The sequence below is a fragment of the Tachyglossus aculeatus genome, chromosome 5, assembly GCF_015852505.1.
Source record: "Tachyglossus aculeatus isolate mTacAcu1 chromosome 5, mTacAcu1.pri, whole genome shotgun sequence".
NCBI lineage: Eukaryota > Metazoa > Chordata > Mammalia > Monotremata > Tachyglossidae > Tachyglossus > Tachyglossus aculeatus.
Genome location: NC_052070.1, coordinates 1,851,738 through 1,872,469, shown reverse-complemented (window position 1 = coordinate 1,872,469; position 20,732 = coordinate 1,851,738). Strand labels below are relative to the sequence as shown.

At 48.8% G+C, this 20,732-nt stretch overlaps 1 protein-coding gene across 2 annotated transcripts in view; it reads right to left on the bottom strand.

Moving 5' to 3' along the window:
- The window catches only part of DPYSL2 (dihydropyrimidinase like 2), a 139,151-nt gene that overhangs the window by 21,380 nt on the left and 97,039 nt on the right, over positions 1-20,732 (bottom strand). For both annotated transcript variants that reach the window (XM_038746866.1, XM_038746867.1), the window contains exons 4-8: positions 8,717-8,881; positions 8,203-8,264; positions 5,449-5,529; positions 4,212-4,280; positions 3,874-3,994 (exon numbers count right to left, since the gene is read on the bottom strand). In XM_038746866.1, coding sequence (XP_038602794.1) covers positions 3,874-3,994; positions 4,212-4,280; positions 5,449-5,529; positions 8,203-8,264; positions 8,717-8,881 — 498 coding nt within the window. The remainder of the gene's footprint in view (positions 1-3,873; positions 3,995-4,211; positions 4,281-5,448; positions 5,530-8,202; positions 8,265-8,716; positions 8,882-20,732) is intronic.

Sequence of the window (20,732 nt, the reverse complement as noted above, 5' to 3'; positions counted from 1 at the left end):
CTTTAACTCTGCAAATCCAAGAGTGACTACTGGGGTTCCTCATATTCCCACTTGAAAGATTCTGTTTAATTACACAACAGAACCACTTTCCTCAGCAATGAAACTCTAAGAGTAGGTTCTCTGGATCTGCCCCACTCCCATAATAAACAGTTGCACTGTAGCTGGCTTTCTGCAACTATGCCGTCCAGGAGCACCAAATCTAGATTTCCTTCTAAGAAAACACACAACCTGTCTTGGGAAGGACCTGGAGGGATGGTGGAAATTGGAGTCTGACTTCCAGGGCGGCCTCATTTATTACCCACAGTGCCTCAAAACTGGATGAGCTCCAGGTTCCAAAGAGAAGCAGCATGGCCTAGTGGAAAAAGCATGGACCCTCGAGTCAGAGGATCTGAGTTCTAATTCTGGCTCCACGACTGACCTGTTGTGTGATGCCGAACAAGTCGCTTAACCTCTCGGGGCCTCAGTTTCCTGATCTTTAAAATCAGGTAAAATGCCTGCTTTCCCTTTTAAACTGGGAGCCCCGTGGCACTCAGGGACCATGTCCAATCAGCTAGTATTACCTCAGCACTCAGGTTGGTGCTTAGCACAGAGGAAGTGCTTAATCAGGCCACAATTACTGACACAACAACAGAGGACCAAGGGGAAAGCCACTCAGAATGATTGTGTCTGTTTACTGTTATATTGTACTCTCCCAAGTACAGCACTTCGCACACAGTAAGCGCTCAAAAAATGACAATGAATGAATGTATAACAAGCAGAGAAGCAGCGTGGCTCAGTGAAAGAGCCTGGGCTTTGGAGTCAGAGGTCATGGGTTCAAATCTTGGCTCCACCCCTTGTCGGCTGTGTGACTTTGGGCCAGTCACTTCACTTCTCTGGGCCTCAATTACCTTCTCTGTAAATTGGGGATTAAGTCTGTGAGCTCCACATGGGACAACCTGATCACCTTGTAATCTCCCCAGCGCTCAGAACAGTGCTTTGCACACAGTTAGTGCTTAATAGATGCCATTATTATTATTAAGCAGCAGCAGGGAGGTTGGTGGGTCAAAGCAGCTTCCAGCTGCACAGTGTGTGCATGAAGCAGCATGGCGTAGTGGATAGCGCACAGGCCTGAGAGTCAGAAGGTCATGGGTTGTAATCCCGGCTCTGCTACTTGTCTGCTGTGTGGCCTTAGGCAAGCTATTCACTTTTCTGTGCCTCAGTTACCTCTTCTGTAAAATGGGGATTAAGACTATGAGCCCTACATGGGACAGGGACTGTGTTCAACTTGATTTGCTTGTATCCACCCCAGTGCCTATGTACAGTGCTTGGCACATAGCAAGTGCTTAAATAGGGGAAGCAGCATGGCTCAGTGGAAAGACCCAGGGCTTGGGAGTAAGAGGTCATGGGTTCTAATACCGGCTCTGCCACTTCTCAGCTGTGTGACTTTGGGCAAGTCACTTAACTTCTCTGGGCCTCAGTTCCCTCATCTGTAAAATGGGGATTAAGATTGTGGGCCCCACGTGGGACAACCTTGATTATCCTGTATCCCCTCAGCGCTTAGAACAGTGCTTGACACATAGTAAGCACTTAACAAATACCAATATTAGTATTATTATTATTATTAACAAATACCACAATATTTTTTCAATGCCCAGTCTCAGCATCACCACCACTCTCTCTTGTGGCAAGGAGAGTTCTGGTTGCAGAAGTGTCTACTGGCCACCAGCTTATCTGTCACCAGGCCAACTGTGAGGCACTGACACACAAAAACAGCTTCTGGGTTGGGTTTCCACCAGTCACCCAACTGAATAAGGATTCCAGATAGATGCCCACTCCTTCAGCTCTGGTCGAAACCACTTCACAGTGAGTCTGGCAGCAAAGTGAGGGGAGGCCCTGAGTCGCCAACAGCGTTTGAAACCCAGGGAAGCCAGTGATCCACAGGGGCTGGGCCATGGGGACTAAGGCCGGCCCACCCGCCCTTAATTCCCTGCCAGGAACAATGCTCCTTCAGGGACTATACAGTCATTCATTCAGTCATATTTATTGAGTGCTTACTCTGTGCAGAGAACTGTACTAAGCGCTTGAGAGAGTACAATATAACCATAATGGAAACATTCCCTGCCCACCATGAGCTTACAGTCTAGAGGGGAACTACTGCCCTGGGCTCTGCCAGCAGAGGCAAGTCTCAGTGTGAACGAACTGACTGGCTGAAGTGGAAAGACAGCGTGACCTACATGAGTGGTCAGTAGACCAGAAAGTGAAACAGTGGGCTTCACTCCCATTGCCACCACTAATCTCTCATTCTCAGACATCTAATGGCCCCTGTGGGCCATCGGCTTTCCTTAGAAGAGAAGCAGCGTGGTATGGTGGTTAGAGTACAGACCTGAGAGTCAGAAGGACCTGGGTTCTAATCCCAGCTCCATCACTCATCTGTTGGGTGACCTTGGGCAAGACACTACCCTTCTCTGTGCCTGTTACCTCATCTGGGAATTAAGAATAATAATAATAATAATAATGGTATTTGTTAAGCTCTTACTACGTGCCAAGCACTTTTTTAAGCACTGGGGTAGATACAAGGTAATCAGGTTGTCCCACGTGGGCTCACAGTCTTCATCCTCATTTTACAGATAAGGTAACTGAGGCACCAAGATGTTAAGTGGCTTGCCCAAGGTAACAGAACAAACAAGTGGAAGAACCAGGAATAGAACCCATGTCCTCTGACTCCGAAGCCCGTGCTCTTTGCACTAAACCACGCTGCTTCCTGGAGATTAAGACTGTCAGCCCCATGTGGGACATGGACTGTGTCCAACCTGAGCATCCTATATCTACTCTAGTGCTTTGAACAGTGTCTGGCAAATAGTGAGTACTTAACAAATACCATTAAAAAAAAAAATTAGATGCATCTCCCGAGCCAACAGCTGGCGTCCCCTGGCTGAGGACCACCCTACGTTGCCTCGAGATCGGGATCACCACAAGCCTCACGATGTAGCTTAATGGCTCAGGCAGAGCGACCCCCTTCCTCTCCCCCGGCAGCCCCTGCCATGAGCCCGTGGCCAACCAGCTGTTAACAGCCTGGCGCTCCCTCGAGTGATTCGGAAATGAAACGGAAAAGTGATGTAATCTGTGTCCTGATGTTTATTTGGGCTCCATCAAATTAGATCCAAACCAGAGTGAGAGACGGAAAAGCAGCCTGCCCACCACGCCCACTCTGCAGAGGGGAGGCCTTAAATAGACGGGAACCAGGCCACGGAGCAGCAGAACAAAGGGAGGAAATGGGAAACATGGGCCTGCTGCTCTAGGATTAGGCGAAGTTGGAGCTGAGCAGAAGGCCCGGAAGAGCGGCCAGGGTTGGAAGAGAAATCAGCTCCCTGAAGAGCAGCACCACATCTCTGCCCACCTGCGAATGGTCTGTCAGCGGAATTTGGTGCGTGCCCACTAAGTGCAGGGCGCTGCCCTGGGAGCCGCTGTTCAGGAAGCACTGTCCCTGAGGCTCACTGTCCCGGGAACTGCCAACCCGAAGGCCGCCGGCCCGCGAGCCAACGTGCACAAAGCACATCAGAAGCAAAAGCAGGGAGCAGTGTGGCCTAGTGAATAGAGCATTGGGCTTGGAAGTCAGAAGGACCTGGGTTCTAATGCCAGCTCTGCCACTTGTCTGCTGGGTGACCTTTGACAAGTCACGTCACTTCTATATGCTTCAGTTACCTTATCTGTAAAATGGGGGTTAAGACTGTGAGCCCTATGTAAGATATGGACCATGTCCAACCTGACCAGTGCTTAGTACAGTGCCTGGCACACAGTAAATGCTTAACAAATACCATGAAGAAAAGAAACAAAAAACATAACAATGCTGCTCCCTTCCAATGTGACAGGAAGGTAAAATCTGTCAGGACATACCCTTTTTCCTGGCCTGGGCAATGACTTCAGCAGCGCTTTTGCTCATGACTTTGGTGATGTACAGTGGGCAGTTGGTCTGATTGGCAATCGTAATTGCCCGGTTCACGGCTTCAGCCTCCACCTAGGGAAAAAAAAAAGGATCGGCACGTGAGCCACGAGGGTCCGGACCAGCAACCCCTCTCCTCGACCAGACCCCTGTGGGGTCGCCAGCCCCAAGATTCTCATATGGGCAAGCACAGAAACACTAGGAGAGAAATGCCCGGGGCCAAGCGAGAGCCCCTGGCTTATTCTCAACAGATGTAGTCAGTCGACATTTGACCTTTCCGTCAAGTTTTCACCTCTTCGGGTCTGCTCAGGACGTGTCCTTCGGGGCCGGTGATCCCTAGCTCCAGGATCCTCTGCTGTTCCTGAAATAAAAGCACAAAGAACCAAGATGGAGGAATTGTTTTTCTGACTCCAGGCTCAAGGGAAGATGAGGAGACATCATCAGGAGAGGAGCTGTGGAACGGTAGCAGGACACACATGGACCCAGAGTTGTGAATTAGGGCCAATAGGGCGCTGACACAATCTTTATACGAATCTACCAAAATTTCTCTGCTCATTCCATGAGTTCCTCCCCTGGGCTAAGCTGCGTGTAACGTTTCTGTGCTGTAGAGCAACTGTTTCCTCTTTGTGACATGAGGTGAAATGATCCCCATAGGTGTCTTCTGCCTCTGAAAAGGTGAAGGCTAAGTTATACTCAGGCTAAGGACTTCCAAGCTAAGGCCCATGAGACGACAGCCCTGTGTAGGATGGGGCTGGGTCTGATCTGTTAAATTTGAATCTACTCCAGTGCTTATTTAGTCATTCATTCAATCATATTTACTGAGCTCTTACTGTGTGCAGAGCACTGTACTAAGTGCTTGGAAAGCTTAGCACAGTGCTTGGCACATAGAAAGCTCTGAACAAATACCATGGCTAACTACTATATTTATTCACATAATTTTCTCCACCTAATAATTTATCTCCCTCCCTGACCAATTTTTGAGGACATAATTTCTTTTTATTTTGTACCATAGACTGGTTAATCGTAAGCACAGAGAACTACAACAGCCAGAAAAGGAAGAAGGGCAGGGTATGAGTGCTATAATGCAAAAGGGGAAGGGGAATTTTTTCTTTAAAAAGGGGTGTGGTGCTAGAAGAGGAGAGGTAGGAGGGGGTTTAACATATTTCATTGCATGCCTATTGTATGCAGCATTGGGAGAAGGCAACAGAAGTAAACTGCCTAGTCTCAAGTGCCCTCTCACTTTTCTTTGCCTTCTCCCATCCCCCCTTCTTTTTTTTCTTTTTCTCAAGCTACCCTTCTTGTTAGGCTTAATTCCCCCACATAAAAGCCCCTACCCTGTTTGGGGGTTGAAGAAATTTTATTCCACAACGTGTAGCAATTGTGTGAGTAAATACGAAAGGCAGGAAAAGCCCGGCCAGGACCAGACCTTGCTGGGGGCTAGGGGGTTCAGGGGATACTCGATGACTTCGCGCTCAACCCCGGGACCTCGCGGTGTAGTCCCGAGGTGCAAGCTAGGAAGGGATGGCTACCTCGGCGATGATGTCTCCATTCTCAGCGTGGACCTGGGCCAGGGCACCGATGTCACGGATCACACTCAGGACCTCGTAGATCTGGAGGGGAGGAGGGAGGAGGGGACAGTGGGTGAGTGAGATGTGCAGTGTAGTAGGCCCTCCTGGGGCAAGAGAAGCCTCCAGCCCTGCTGCCTGGAGATTGCCCTGAGGCTACGGACAGATGGTCTGGCTGGCACAGTGATCATCATCATCATCATCAATCGTATTTATGATTGATGCCATCCGGTGGCTGGCAGAGGTGCCACCGTGCAGAAGATCCCAGAAGAGGATTCTGAAGCTCAGGCTCTCCGTGTCCCTGGCTCAGCTCCAGGCCTGGGAGAGGCCGGGAAGAAACAATCGCTGCTTGGCAGTGCAGGGAAAACCAGCAATCCAGGGCCAAGCACAGGGAAAATTCTAGAACCACTGTCTCGCTTTTTTCAAACCTTCAATGTGGACGGCCCTTTTGTTTTCCAAAACGTTTTCACATCAGTTATCTCGTTTTCCCCTCACGACAGCCATGTGAGGCAGGAAGAGGTGGGGATCATTATCCCCACTGCTCAACAGAGACCCAAGGGAGGTTAAATGATTTGCCCAAGGCCACCAAGCAGCCAGGGGCAGAGCTGGGACAAGAAGTCCGGACTCCTGATTCCCACAGCTTCGTTCTTTCCCCAGATCACCCTTTCTAGAGCGCTTGACTCCCAAAGGAGAGCTTTTATCTGTAATCCAAAGCACCTTCACATCTATTCACTCATTCATTCATTCAATCGTATTTATTGAGCACTTAACTGTGTTCAGAGCACTGTACTGAGGGCATGGGACAGTACTGCCCCAATGTCCCTCACAGCATCCCTTGGAGCTATATCACCCTTGCACTTGGATTTGCTCCTCTTATTCACCCCTCCATCAGCCCCACAGCATATTTCCGTAATTTATTTATTTATATCAATGTCTGTCTTCCCTTCTAGACTGTAAGCTCGTTGTGGGCAGGGTATGTGTCATATTGTTATAATGTACTCTCCCAAGTGCTTAGTACAGCAAATCTGCACACAGCAAGCGCTCAGTAAATACATTTGACTGATTGATTATCCTGGCTTTTGTTTAAGAAAGCAAGCCCAGAGAGGGCAAGTGGCTACCCCTCTGTGCGATCAGCCCAGAATAGAAACCAAGCAGCCTGCTTTCACAAGGCCCCAATGCTGAGTAAAAGCAATGAGCAGGGAGCCAAGAAGGCCCTCTCCTGTCTCCTTGTCTGAAAGGACAGTATGACCTAGTGGAAAGAGCCCAGAAACTGAAGTCAGGAGATCCAGGTTCTAATTTCAGTTCTACCGACTGGTCTGATGTGGGATCTTGAGCAAGCCACTTCACTCTGTGCCTCAGTTTCCTCATCTATAAAATGGTATGAGATACCTGCTCTTCATCCCTCTTAGATTGTGAGCCGCATGTGGGATGGGGCAGGGATCGGATCTGTTCACCTGGTACCTAATCCCAGTACTTAGCGCAGAGTAAGTGCTTGATGAGGAAAATTTGGAGTTTTAGTTAAATGGGCAGAAATGAGAAGCAGCTGGCCTAAAGGATAGAGCCCAAGCCTGAGAATCAGAAGGACCTGGGTTCTAAACCCAGCTCTGCCACTTGTCTGCTGGACGACCATGGGCAAGTCACTTCACTTCTCTAGGCCTCAGTTACCTCATCTGTAAAATAGGGATTAAGTCTATGAGCCCCAGTGAGACAGGGACTGTGTCCAACCTGATTAGCTTGTATCTACTCCAGCACTTAGTAGACTGCCCGACACAGAGTAAACACTTAACAGATTCCATTAAAAAAAAATGGCCTAGTTCCCAAATTCCACAAATTGCTGAAGGACTGAAACCCCAGCAGCCCACAGTGGAGAGGGGTCAAGCAGGTGATGAATTTCCTCAGGACTTTCATCCTCTTTCCCCCATCCAGCCGCCGTGCAGCCAGATCTGTGCCTGGGGCACCCAGCCAGATGCTCCACACAGCCATCCCAGGCTGGGGAATGGATTCTGACCATGGGATGAACATGGCAGGGAAATCTTTGGGCAGGCAAAGAGGAGCCCCGAAACAGAGCTCAGATGAGAATGAAGGGTCGGCCATCACACCGCTCGGGACCCAATATTGCCCCAGCTGGTCTGGGAGATGAGCCAGGTGCCCACTGAGGGGACAAGAACTCAGAAAGTCAAGGCAAAGCCGGGTGCCCAAGATGAAATCGCGTAGCCTTCCCTAGACAACTCTTCATTCCGACCCCTCACACACTTCAGCCAACGGGGTGAGCTTACTTCCCTTAGAGCTGGAGGCGGCTGCCAGGAGAGAGGAGGATAGCCCACAACACCGAAAGCTAGTCGCTCTTCAACCGTGTACCTCATGACCTCATTCATTCATTCATTCATTCATTCATTCATTCAATTGTATTTATTGAGCGCTTACTGTGTGCAGAGCACTGTACTAAGTGCTTGGGAAGTACAAGTTGGCAACATATAGAGATGGTCCCTACCCAACAACAGGCTCACAGTCTAGAAGACCTCATGCCAGGCCTCTGGGCAAACTGATGAATACAACACCAACACCGGAGGGGGAAGCACTTGGCCTGGCCGCTCAACCGAGTCAGCTCCGGCCGTGGCCCCCTCAGCCAAAGACCTTGCGAACCGTGACCCAGAAATTTAAAGACTAAGTGTCAAGTACCAACTGATGCTTTCAAGAGCGGTCCAGGCCACCACCTACCTGAGAATCCGTTAGCTGGAAGTGGTCTTTGAAGGCCATGTACACCAGGAAGGAATTTACACCTATTGCGGAGGAAAAGGAGAGAGAACAGAGGACAAAGTGAATGACTCAGACAAAATGAATGCCAAAGGAATAAACCAACCACTCTCACAGGGAAAACTTGACTTGGATTTTCAATGTTTTCCACAAGTTCCTCTTGGAACAGATCAGACATTCATTTCTTTCTCCAAACTCTCTCATTTCCTTCCCTCTGAGCCGCTCTTTTAATAGAGGATGACTGGAAACCGGAAGAAACTGACTGTGCCTTCAAACCTAGCAGCTGGAAGTGGTTGCTAGGCGAGAACAACTCTCAAGAATCATGGTCATTCCAAGCCCCGCCTTCATGGCGCAGACCACCTCCTGTTAGCTACAGTCACAGGGCTGAGCCTACCAGACTGGTTTCCAACTAAAACGGGCAGGGCTCGAACTCCAGAACCACCTTCTCTCGAATCATCTAGAGTCCCACGAGGCCTACCATGATCTTTCACCAGGGTTTCCATCTCCTCCTGGACGCCCTTATGCCACTCGGTGATGTCCACGTGCAGGGAGTAGTCACAGCACGACTTGCCATCCGCCCACTCTCGCCACTGGTCGAAGGCCGCGAGCAGGCTGGTCCCCGGCTCCGGAACCACATGGTCAACTAGGAAACACAAACGCGTCCCAGCCGTTAGCAGGGGCCCAAATGCCAAGTTATCACTGAGTTTGTTCCCATTCCTTCGCACAGAGGGAGCGTTTCACGTTCTGAACAGAGATGACAAACTCTCCAGCTCAGGTTGAGACAGCTGGACTGCCGGCAGTGAGGAAGGAGAGAGAAGTTGAGCGCTGAATGTCTGTTAGAGTGAAATCATCTGGGAAAAAGGCAGGCCTCACGTCCCTGTTTGAGACCCTCGAAAGCCCAGCCCTCAGGAAAGTTTCATGGACGACGTCACCTTCTCAGCCAGTGAGCACACAATCGGACAATCTGTTCCTCTTGTCGCTCCCATGCTGTGTTTTCAAGTCCAACCCGACCAAGCGAGAAGTAACTTGGCCTACTTCAAGATCCTGGACTCAGTCCACCCAGTTCATATCCTTGGGTGCTTCCTGAGTGAATTCGCTCTCTTTAGCTTTGAGAAGAAGGACTGGAGCTGGCTGGACCCCACTGGGCTTCACACACCAACTGGAAAGCACAATACTCCTTTGCACATCCTACTACAACCCAACCCCCACACTTGGCTCCTTTAATGCTAACCTTCTGACTGATCTCGTCTATCTCACCACCGATCTCTCGCCCATTTCCTACCTCTTGTCTGGAATACCCTCCTTCCTCCTATCCGACAGACAATGACTATCCCTGCCTTAGAGAAGCAGCATGGCTCAGTGGAAAGAGCACGGGCTTGGGAGTCAGAGGTCATGAGTTCTAATCCCAGCTCTGCCGTTTGTCAGCTGTGTGACTTTGGGCAAGTCACTTCACTTCTCTGTGCCTCAGTTCCCTCATCTGTAAAATGGGGATTAAAACTGTGAGCCCCATGTGGCACAACCAGATCACCTTGTATCCCTCCCAATGCTTAGAACAGTGCTTCGAACATAGTAAGTGCTTAACAAATACCATCGTTATCATTACTATTATTATTATTCAAACCTTTATTGAAGGCACATCTCCAAGAGGCCTTCCCTGACTAAGCCCTCCTTTCCTCTTCTCCCACTTTCTTCTGCATCACCTTGACTTGCTCCTTTTATTCATCCCCCCTCCCAGCCCCACAGCACTTATGTACATATCTGTACTTACTTTGTTTATATTAATGCCTGTCTCCCCCTCTAGACTGTAAGCTCACTGTGGGCAAGGAATGTGTCTGTAATTGGTGTATTGTATTCGCCCAAGTGTTCCGTACAGGGCTGTACACATAGCAAGCACTCAATAAATATGAATGACTGATTGTAAAACCTTTCCTAGAGGCAGTTCAAAGCCTTTCACAGCACCATGCTCAAGGGTGTCATTACTGTTCACCGTGTGTAAGGCAACTTCCTGGAACAAGGCATTGGCCCCAACTTTGCAGACAGAGAAACTGAGGCAAGGTTAGATTACCCCCAAATGGCCCACGGTCAATCAAAGTCGATGGGGTGAAAAAGAGACCTTCGAAGCCTGGGGACCACAAGCCACCATCTGAGGGCGGAGGGTGGGCCCCTAAACAACCCTGCACAACAGCCCACGTCAGGTTCTGGAGCTCCAGCAAATCTCCAGAACGCAACGTTTCTGACCGAGACAGAGCCGACACCTCAACTACACTTCCCTTTGGCACCTGTGGTCTTCCCAAGTCAAAAAAATCTCAGCTTTGGTTTTTACATTGTTTTTAGGTGTTGCTATGGCGAGCCCAATTCGGGGTAGCTGGCTCGAGTGAACAGAAAAAAAAGATCATAAATAATTCTATTACTCTAGCCTGGAGGAGATGACGGATGTCACCTGAACTGGGCCTCAAAGTTGGCAGAGAAAAATAAAATTTAGACACGGAAGTTCCATGGGCCCAAGGCCGAGAAGCTAGTCTGGGGGCAAAAGAAATCAGGCTGAAGGGTAGGAAGGATTTTCTTCAAAATCGAAATGGGATCCCCAACTCTGAAGTCTCCTTCTTCAGGATCCTGGCCCTCCTGCCGCCATTTACATCACGGCTGTGACATCTGGGAGTGTGGCAGGGGCTGGGGGAGATGTCTGTCAGTGGTTAGCATTTTTGGGCTTACTTGTGATGCTAGTGAAGTGGCCCTCTGAGGGAGGGTCCTCATTTGGGAGGTGGGAAGGGAGTGAGTGGCCCTAGAGTCGTTCTTGGATCCTGGACCGGGTCACCTCCTCACTGCCCCATTTAACCCAGAGAGAGGAGGGGCCCTGCCGACATCAGGAGAAGATGACCCGTGGTTGGGATGAAGCACAACCTACGGTGACAGGGAAAGGAAGCATACAAGGAGGAGGCGAATTAAGACTGGGGATTAAAACTGTGAGCCCAACATGGGACAGGGACTGTGTCCAACCCGATTTGCTTGCATCCATCCCAACGCTTAGTACAGTGCCTTGCACATGGTAAGCACCTAATACCACAATTACTATTATTATTAATTAGTAATAATAATGATGGTATTTATTAAGTACTTACTATGTGCAAAGCACTGTTCTGGGGAGGTTACAAGGTGATCAGGTTGTCCCATAGGGGGTTCACAGTCTTAATACCCATTTTACAGATGAGGTAACTGAGGCACAGAGAAGTTAAGTGACTTGCCCAAAGTCACAAAGCTGACAATTGGCGGAGCCAGGATTTGAACCCATGACCTCTGACTCCAAAGCCCAGGCTCTTTCCACTGAGCCACGCTGCTTCTCTAGTAGTAATTAGTAGTAATAGTAGAGGACAAAGATATAGACAAAAGTGTGACGGAAAGGGTGGGGGGCGATGTCAAGGTGCTTAGGGGGTGCGGAAGTGATGAAGCAGTGATTGAGGGGTAGAAGGCAGAAGACTAGAAATAGGTGTTCAATACATAGTGGAAGATTGTCTCCCTGACCGTGATCCACTCCCTGAAGTTTGACGCACACAATGAACAGACTCCCGGAACTGAGACACAGCTGTTCGCTCAGGGAAAATTAAAACAAGGGCACATATGTTTTCCACGAGCTTCAACGGCTCAGAGTCAGGAACACAGGAACGTGCTTATGAAAGCTCCCACATGCTTTCCCACAGTTGTGCTTTCCGCAAAGACTCTTCTGGGATCATGAGGCCAGGGGGGAGGGCAGCAGTCCGCTGACCTTCCAAGGGGCAAGAGATTCCTTGAGAGGCCAGTGGGAGCTGCCCAGTCCACTGGGGCCTCGCTAAGCTATTAGCCGCAGAGAAGGCTCACCCTGGCTCTACAGTCAGCCTTCGTAATGGAAACGACACCCGTGGCCGAGGAGAAAGAACATGAGTTTGAGCCCCAGCTCCGCCTCTGGCCACCGGCTCAATGTTAAGGATCCAAAATCAATCAATCAGTCGTATTTATTGAGCGCTTACTGTGTGCAGAGCACTGTACTAAGCGCTTGGGAAGTACAAGTTGGCAACATATAGAGACAGTCCCTACCCAACAGTGGGCTCACAGTCTAAAAGACTAAGAGAATCTAAAATAGATTCTTCTGGGCCGGAGGAGGAAGATGACGGGGCTGGGGCAGAGAGCGCAGGCACTCCCTGAGGCCTGAGGGCCCAGCTTCCAAGCTAGCACATTCTCTTTCTACTTTCCAGTCTGGCAGCTAAACAGTCTTAACATCCGGCTTAGCCTGGCCACAGGTGAAGCAGTCAGCAGATATAACATTCTCCAGGTTTCAGAGATGTTACCAGACTCCCCATCTCCTGCCAATCGGCTCAGGCATCGTTTCTGCCCTTCCCTCTAGGCCTGGGAGAGAATGGCTTACTCTCTTCTCTCTTCACAGACAGATTCATCGGTTCAAGATGAAAACCAGACAGTAAGCCACCTTGAGGCAACGCTTGACAAATTATGTGTGGCTTCAATGTGCCAAAGAGGCTCCTCCCTCTCTGTCTCCTCTTCATCCCCTCTCCCGTCACCCCAGCAGGGTAGTAGAGCTAGTAGTAGCTCTGCTGGACAGACAGAGAGAACACCAGCATTCCAAGGCTAGCAGGGATCTATCTCCACAGACATAACTCTGTTAAATTGTACTCTCCCAAGTGCTTAGTACAGTGCACTGCACACAGTAGGTACTCAATAAATATGATTGATTGATTGAAGATGGACGAAGAGCCCAGAAAGAGCAAAGGCCCAACCTGCAGAAAAACCTTTAATCTTCTTCATTCCTATAGGAAGATAATGACTGAAACAGTAATAGCAAGAGTAGTTATTAACCATTCACTGTGTGCAGAGCACTGTACTAAGCTCTGGGAGAGAATACACTGGAGGGAATTAGACTCGGTCCCTGTGTCTCAGGGGGGCTCACGATCTAAGGGGAAAGGGCTTGAGACCAGAAATGAGAAGATTTGGATTCTAGTCCTGGTCCCACCTCTGGCTTTCTGAGTGACTGGACAAATCACGTCGACTCTCTGGGCCCCAGTTAGCTCATCTGTGAAATGAGGATAAGACAGATTGTGATCTCCGACTAGGACAGGGACAGGGTCCAATCTCATAACCTCGTATCTACCGCAACACTTTGCAAATAGTCAGTGCTTAATCAATGCCAGAGACAGCAACCTTTGTGTATCCTTAGGAGGAGGAAGGAGTGGAGCTGTATGGAGGAGAGACTCCAGAGGGGAGTGACTGAGGCAGGGACACCAGTGGAATGCCCAAGGCAGGGGGAATCTTTTTGTTTTGGGGGAGAAAGAATTCACAAGGGAAAGTTGAGCAAATTTAGTAGAAGCATGAGTACCTTTCGCCTACAGACTCAGAATCAATCAATCGTACTTATTGAGTGCTTACTGTGCACCCAGCACTACACTAAGTCCTTGGTACAGCAAAATACAACAGTTGGTGGATACATTCCAAAAAGCTTGTAAGTCTAGAAGAAGATGAGCCAAATCCCTATGAAAGGGCAGCAAGGCTACTAAAGGGAAAATAAATGCCATGGGACATCTCGTTTCAAGAGGGGTCCTGGTCTGAGCTCATGGCTGGGCTAGAGGGGCCGTAAGTCTCCCAAGCCATTCTTTTTGGATGCTCAGTGCCTTGGAGAGGAGGAGATCCGCTTTTCAGTTCCACGACACACCCTCTTTTTCCTCTAGAGTTCCTCTAGTTGGATGGACATCCCTTTTCCCAGAAAGTGACCCAATCTCATGAGCCATCCTGGGCCCCCTCCCTAATCTAGTTCCAGTCCAGAATGAACTTCACAGAGAAAGTGGGGCTCATGAAAAGAGCCCTGGGCTGGAAGCTAAGCATCCCAGGTTCTAATCCCAGCTCCCGACCTTGGGCATGGCACTTAACCTCTCTGGGCCTAAGTACCCTCAAGTGAAAAATCAATCAATCAATCAATCAACAGTATTTACTGAGTGGTTACTACGTGTAGAGCACTGTTCTAAATGCTTTAGAGAGTACACTACAAGACAGTTGACAGACGCAATCCCTACGCACAACCAGCTTACAGTCTAGAGGGGGAGACAGACATTCCTTTAAATAAAAAAATTACGGATATAGACATAATAATAATAATAATAATAATGGCATTTATTAAGCACTTACTATGTACAAAGCACTATTCTAAACATAAGTGGGGGGGGGCTGAGGGAGGGGTTAATAAAAGGTGATTTCCCTTCCCGCAACTTGTCAGAAAGATTTGTTTACAAGTGTTACCCCATTCCTGGTCCTAATTACCTCAAACTCATCACTTTTGGCAACACACTATTAGCATTTTAACTACAAACCTTACATCTGAGAGGCAGTCTTTTCATGTTTTTAAATCGTATTTGCTAAGCACTTATTATGTGCCAAGCAATGTACCAAGAGCTGGGGTAGATATAAAATAATCAGATTGGACACAATCCATGTTCCACATTGGGCTCACAGTCTTAATCCCCATTTTACAGTTGAGGTAACTGAGGCACACAAAAGTGAAGTGACTTGCCTAAGATCACAGAGCAGACAAGTGGCAGAGCCAAGATTAAAACCCACGTGCTCTGACTCCCAAGCTCGTGCTCTTTCTGCTATGCCACACTGAGTCTTGAAATGCAAGGATCTGCCAGAACTTCTTTTCGGTAAGCCGCAGGCCCAAAGGGGAAGGATTTGATGATTCAAAACCCCTGGGGCCTATCAAGAGCTTCTCCAAAAGATGTTAAAATAATTGGCCAATTACAGGGAAAGGTTGTTTTTTCCGTAATTAGCCGGGTCTGCTGAATCTGGGGCAGAGGAAATCTGTACTGCCTATCAGCAGCAGGCGCTGAATTTTAAAACGAACCAAACAGTACAAACAGGGTCACCACAGAACATCCCATTCCTCGCGCAGAAAAAATAAAACCTACTGCAGGGAACAAAAATAAAACAAGGACGACGGCTGTTATTACTGGTGACCTATTGTCATGTCTTACTAGTCCCCCCACCCCCACCTCTGGCCCATCTCTGACCCAGCCCCCCTCAGGCCCTCACGCTGTGAGACTGCATGGCACCAGTTCCTCTTCCCTGCCCTACGACCCCAGCCCAAGTACCCAATTTCTGCCCTGAGCTCCGTTCACCCAGCCCAACTTGAGCTAGGTTTCTACGGCACAGTTTGGACGTCGAACCAGGAAACAGAAGCACGGGAGAGACATGCTGGGCTCACAGAGCCTGACGTGAGGAGAAGCAGCATATGCCTGCACCACCTGGGCCCAAAAAGATCGTGCATGAGGAATGCTCTTCAGAATAAAAATAAACAGACATTTATCACTTGCTGTTTGGGCATGACTGGCATGGCCTGATTGCGTATCTTGGCTGTTCCTGCACCTCTTGCTCACCTGTACCAGGAATGTCGACCTTCGCTTGGCCCAAGGGTTCAAAGGTATCCTGAAAGGACAAATCTTCACTCCGGGCAATTTGTCTCACAACAGAAAAAACTCCTTCTTCTGGCCATGGAGCCAATAAATACCTATGGCTTGACTGCCAGCCAATGGCAGTATGGAGTAGTCATAATAATATATGGTCGATTTAAGTGCATAATAATTAATGTCATTATTAATAACGGTAGCATTTGTTAAGTGCTTATCGTGTGCCAAGCATTATCCTAAATGCTGGGGTAGCATCCCATATAGGGCTCACAGGCCAAGGGGCAGGGAGAACAGGTATGTAACTGTCATTTTGCAATTGAGGACACTAAAGCACAGAGAAGTCAAGTGACTGGCCCAAGGTCATACAGCAAACAGGTGGCAGAGCCAGGACTGGAACCCAGGTCTCCTGACTCCCAGTCCTGAGGACTTTCTCTCTTAGAGCATGCTACCTCAAATCTGGGATCAGCTATGCCCTAGCCCAAGCGTTCTTCAATGGATCCTTTTTGGTCTACCCCAGTTGATCAATCAGTGGTATTTACTAGCACTTACTCGGCTGCAGAGCACTGTACTAAGAGCTTGGAAGAGTACAATACAATGGAGTTGGTAGACACCTTCCCTGCCTACAAGGAGCTATGTACGGGGAAAATTGGGAAGTGCAGAGGGAGGGAGGGAGGAATGGGAGGAGCAGGCCAAGGTGCCTCCTTCACAGGCCTCGACGTAAAGCGATGATGGGTAAAGTCCCTTCATCCAGTCAGCCCTGGGGTGGCAGAGCCAGGGGTTGGGGCCAAGTGCAAATAGGGAGGGGCCCGGCCAGCAGGTCCCCTCGACTGGGCCACCACATGCCTTTGCCTGACATCCTCAACTAACTGAACGGCCCGTCGGTCAAGCTAAATCAAAATCCCTGGCATCACGGAGAATAATTATGATTTTTATGATTATTCAGTCAATCGTATTTATTGAGCTCTCCCTGTGTGCAGAGCACTGTACTAAACACCTGGAAAGTACAATTCGGCAACAGATAGAGACAATCCTTACCCAACAACGGGCTCACAGTCTGGGTATTTGTTAAGGGCTTACTATGTGCCAAAAATACTGGGATAGATACAAGTTAGTCAGATTAGACAAAGTCCCTGTCCTACATGGGGCTCACACGCTTAATCCATATTTTACAGATGAGGGAACTGAGGCACAAAGAAATGAAATGACTTGCCCAAGGTCACAGAGCAGACAAGTGGTGGAGCCGGGATTAGCACTCAAGTCCTTCTGACGCCCAAGCCCATGCTCTATCCACTAAACCACACAGCCTCTTTTACTCCTGGCCATCAGCTCCCGGGTCTTGGGCGGCTCTCCCCTTTTTCCGGACAGGCTCTGTTTCCCCAGTACTCCCCAGCTCCCACTCCCCACTCCCCCAAGCCTTCCCCCAGCTTCATTCTCGGTTCTCCCGCTTCCAACTCTACCTTACGACCCCCTCCATCCCAATCCGAGAAACCACAGATCTCCCCACCTTCAACTCTTCTGACAATCCCACCTCCTGCACAAAGCCTAGTGGATAGAGCCCAGGGCCTACGAGTCGGTCTGCTGTGTGATCTTGTACAAATCACTTCACTTCTCTGTGCCCCAGTTACCTCATACGTAAAATGAGAATTAAGACTGTAAACCCCAAGTGGGACATGGACTATGTACAATCTGATTAGCTTGTATCTACCCCAGCATTTATTACAAAGCCTGACATATAGTAAGTGCTATAAGATCATTGTGGGCAAGCATTGTGTCTGTTTATTGTTATAATGTACTCTCCTGCATTCTTAGTACAGTAATCTGCACACAGCAAATGCTCAATAAATACGACTGAATGAATGAACAAGTACCATTAAAATAAAAATAAATAAATAAATTCCCAAAACCTAGGTCACATCTTGCCAATAGCTACCCTTAACACTTAGGCATTTACTCCTCAGCACTTATATACACATGTATATATAACATATGATAAAATGTATATGGGATAGAATATCAAGACTGAGTCAGTCTTCTTAGATCCAAGAATCAATCCAAGTAGATCAGTTCTTTCAAATGGCAGGGAACGGAATCCCTTTTTCTGCCCTCACAGACAGGTTGGGAGATTGCTCCTCGAAGGATTATTTCACGGTGAGCTAGTCCTGATTACTTACAAGTCAAGTGTGGATGTGGGGCAGCCAAGGCTGAAGAGAACGGGGGAGGGGCTTATCTTGGGGCCAGTAGAGGGGCAAAGGGGGCAAGCTACCAATTCTCCATCCCTAGAGGGGTGCTGCAGAAAGGGGGTGGTCGGCTGCCCACAGGTCAGCTTGAGCAAGCGAAAGAAAATTCCTGGGCAGGGAGCAGTGCTGGAATGGGGGGAAACCACCAGGGCCCTGAAGGCCCAACCAAGAGGAGGCGGGAGGACAAGCCAAACCTCCCTGGCCCCCGACAGAGAGGCGGCTCTGCCCTGACTCTGCTCCTGCACGGCCCCACCCCAGGCAATGGCCAGGCCGCCGCGGACCTCGGAGAGGAAATCAGGAACGTGCCCAAAACAGCACTTCCTGTTTGTGTCGGGCTCTTGGTTGTCTGGGGCTACCAGACCACAGTTTTGCACCCGGCTTGCCAAAAATAAGAGATTCCTGGGCTGGATGAAACGGTAGAGAAAAATGACACAATTGTGCCTTCGTGATTCGAGGTTGGCACTGTCTCTTTCCTGTTCATCCCTCCTGAGGCAAGGCAGAGGCGAGGGAAACTGAGTCTTCCAGAAGTTTCCTTTCCTTCAACACACACACAACTCGCACAAACGCCACACAGACACAATACCACACCGCACTGAAACCAAGTGCCCCAAAAGGAAGATTAAAGAGTCACGTGTGTCCCTCTCCTTCTCATTCCATGGCTAATAAACAATTCTCCTCCAGCAAGTCCAGTGGGGAAGGAAGATTGGTTACGTCAGATGTTTTTTGGTGTCTGTCTAGAGTCAACATATGAACTGACTTTTTTCCTCCTTAGAAACCTGGATGGATTTCAAAATAGTAACACAACATGTCTCTATTCTGCAATGCACTGACTGTACCATTGTGCGCTCCTGGGGCAGGGCTGAGGTCAAACTAGGCTGTACTGTTTAAAAGGTCCTTTGGGGGAATCTGACTCCATTCCAGGCTCAAGAATAAAAGCCTGTGTGTTTGGACTCTGGTGTGTTTGGACTCTGGTGTGTTTGGACTCTGGTTTAGGATTAATAAGAGGCCAGAGAGTTCAGAAGCCATTAATGACCTTCTGCAGCTGTTTGAAGTTCCAGCCTCAGGGAAAATGCTGTCCGGGATCTGCTTTAAATAGATTTAAGGAGCCTCCCTGTCTGTGGACTTTTCTAATACCTCCTGGAGAACAATGAAATGTGGGAAAATGCATTCAAGGGGACCACCTTACTAGCTAAAGGAACACTGGGAGACCTATAAAGATTTCCTGACTCACACCTAGATATGGACCAGACAACCCAGAGAAGGTAATCATCAGTCTATCAATCAATGGAGAAGCAGCGTGGCCAGTGGAAAGAACACAGGCTTGGAGCTCGGGACACTTGGGTTCTAATCCCTGCTTTGCCACTTGCCTGCAGGGTGACCTTGAGCAGGTCACTTCGCTTCTCTGTACCTCAATTTCCCTATCTCTAAAATGGGGATTCAAAACCTGTTTGCCTATCCTTTAGACTGTGAGCTCCATGTAGGACAGGGTCTGTGCCTGCCCTGATTATCCTGAATCTACCCCAGATCTTAATATAGTGCTTTGAACATAGTAAGCATTTAACAAATACCTACCACAATTATTATTACTATTATAATTATTAAGTCAACAGCATTTATTGAGCATTTATTGTGTTCAGAGTACTGAACTAAGTTCTTGGGAGCGTACATTACAGTTGGTAGACACAATCCTTACCCTCGAGGACCTTACCGTCAAGTGAGGGAGACAGACTTTAAAATGAATATCAGGTAGAGGAAGCAGCAGAGTATAAGGGTGGACGTAATTATCTGGGGGCCTGAGGGGAGCAGTTAGAGAGCTGATACAAGTGGACTGGGACACGTGTTTGAATTCTAAGTCAAGATACGATGTAGTTATTGATATCCAACAGCCACAATCTGCCTGCACGACACTAACACAAAGCAGTGGTCCCCTCCTTGTTCCACTGACATAATCCCACGCACCAACGTGCCCCCACCAGGTCATACAATGTCTTAGAAGGCAGATGAGGGCATGAGCCTGTTAGCATGACCCATTTCAGGCCCTGAGGAGGCTGTGATTCCCAACTGGAACGGTCTCCAGATCAGTATGCCAGCACAAGGGGAAAAAACATCTCATCCCAGATGTCTTTGGAAAGCCCCTGGAACAAGTCCCAGGAGTCCATGGAGACATCCATTTGAGGCGGCCTTCTGTCAAGAAATGAGGTGGGGTTACTGGGGCCAGAGGCTAGCATTTATTGGATTCTTCCAGTGTGCAGAGCATTGTATCGAGTACCTGGGAAAATACAATACAGTCAGGAAGGCAGACACGATTCCCGCCCACAAGCTATGTGGAAGCAGCATGGCCTTGTGCGTCAGCCAGGGTTCTAATCCCAGCTCTGCCACTTTTCTGCTACATGAGTTTGGGCATATCACTTCACTTCTCTGTGCCTCAGTTACCTTATCTGTAAAATGGGGACTAACTCTGTAAGTCCCATGTGGGACAGAAACAGTGTCCAACCTGAGGAGCTTGTCCATCAGTCAGTCAATCGTATATCATGAGCACTCTAATAATAATAATGGCATTATTAAGCACTTACTATGTGCAAAGCACTGTTTTAAGCACTGGGGAGGTTACAAGGTGATCATGTTGTCCCACGGGGGGCTCACAGTCTTAATCCCCATTTTACAGATGACGTAACTGAGGCACAGAGAAGTTAAGTGACTTGCCCAAAGTCACACAGCTGACAATTGGCGGAGCCGGGATTCGAACCCATGAACTACTAACTACAAAGCCCATGTTCTTTCCACTGAGCCACGCTGCTTCCACGTGTGCAGAGCACTGTAC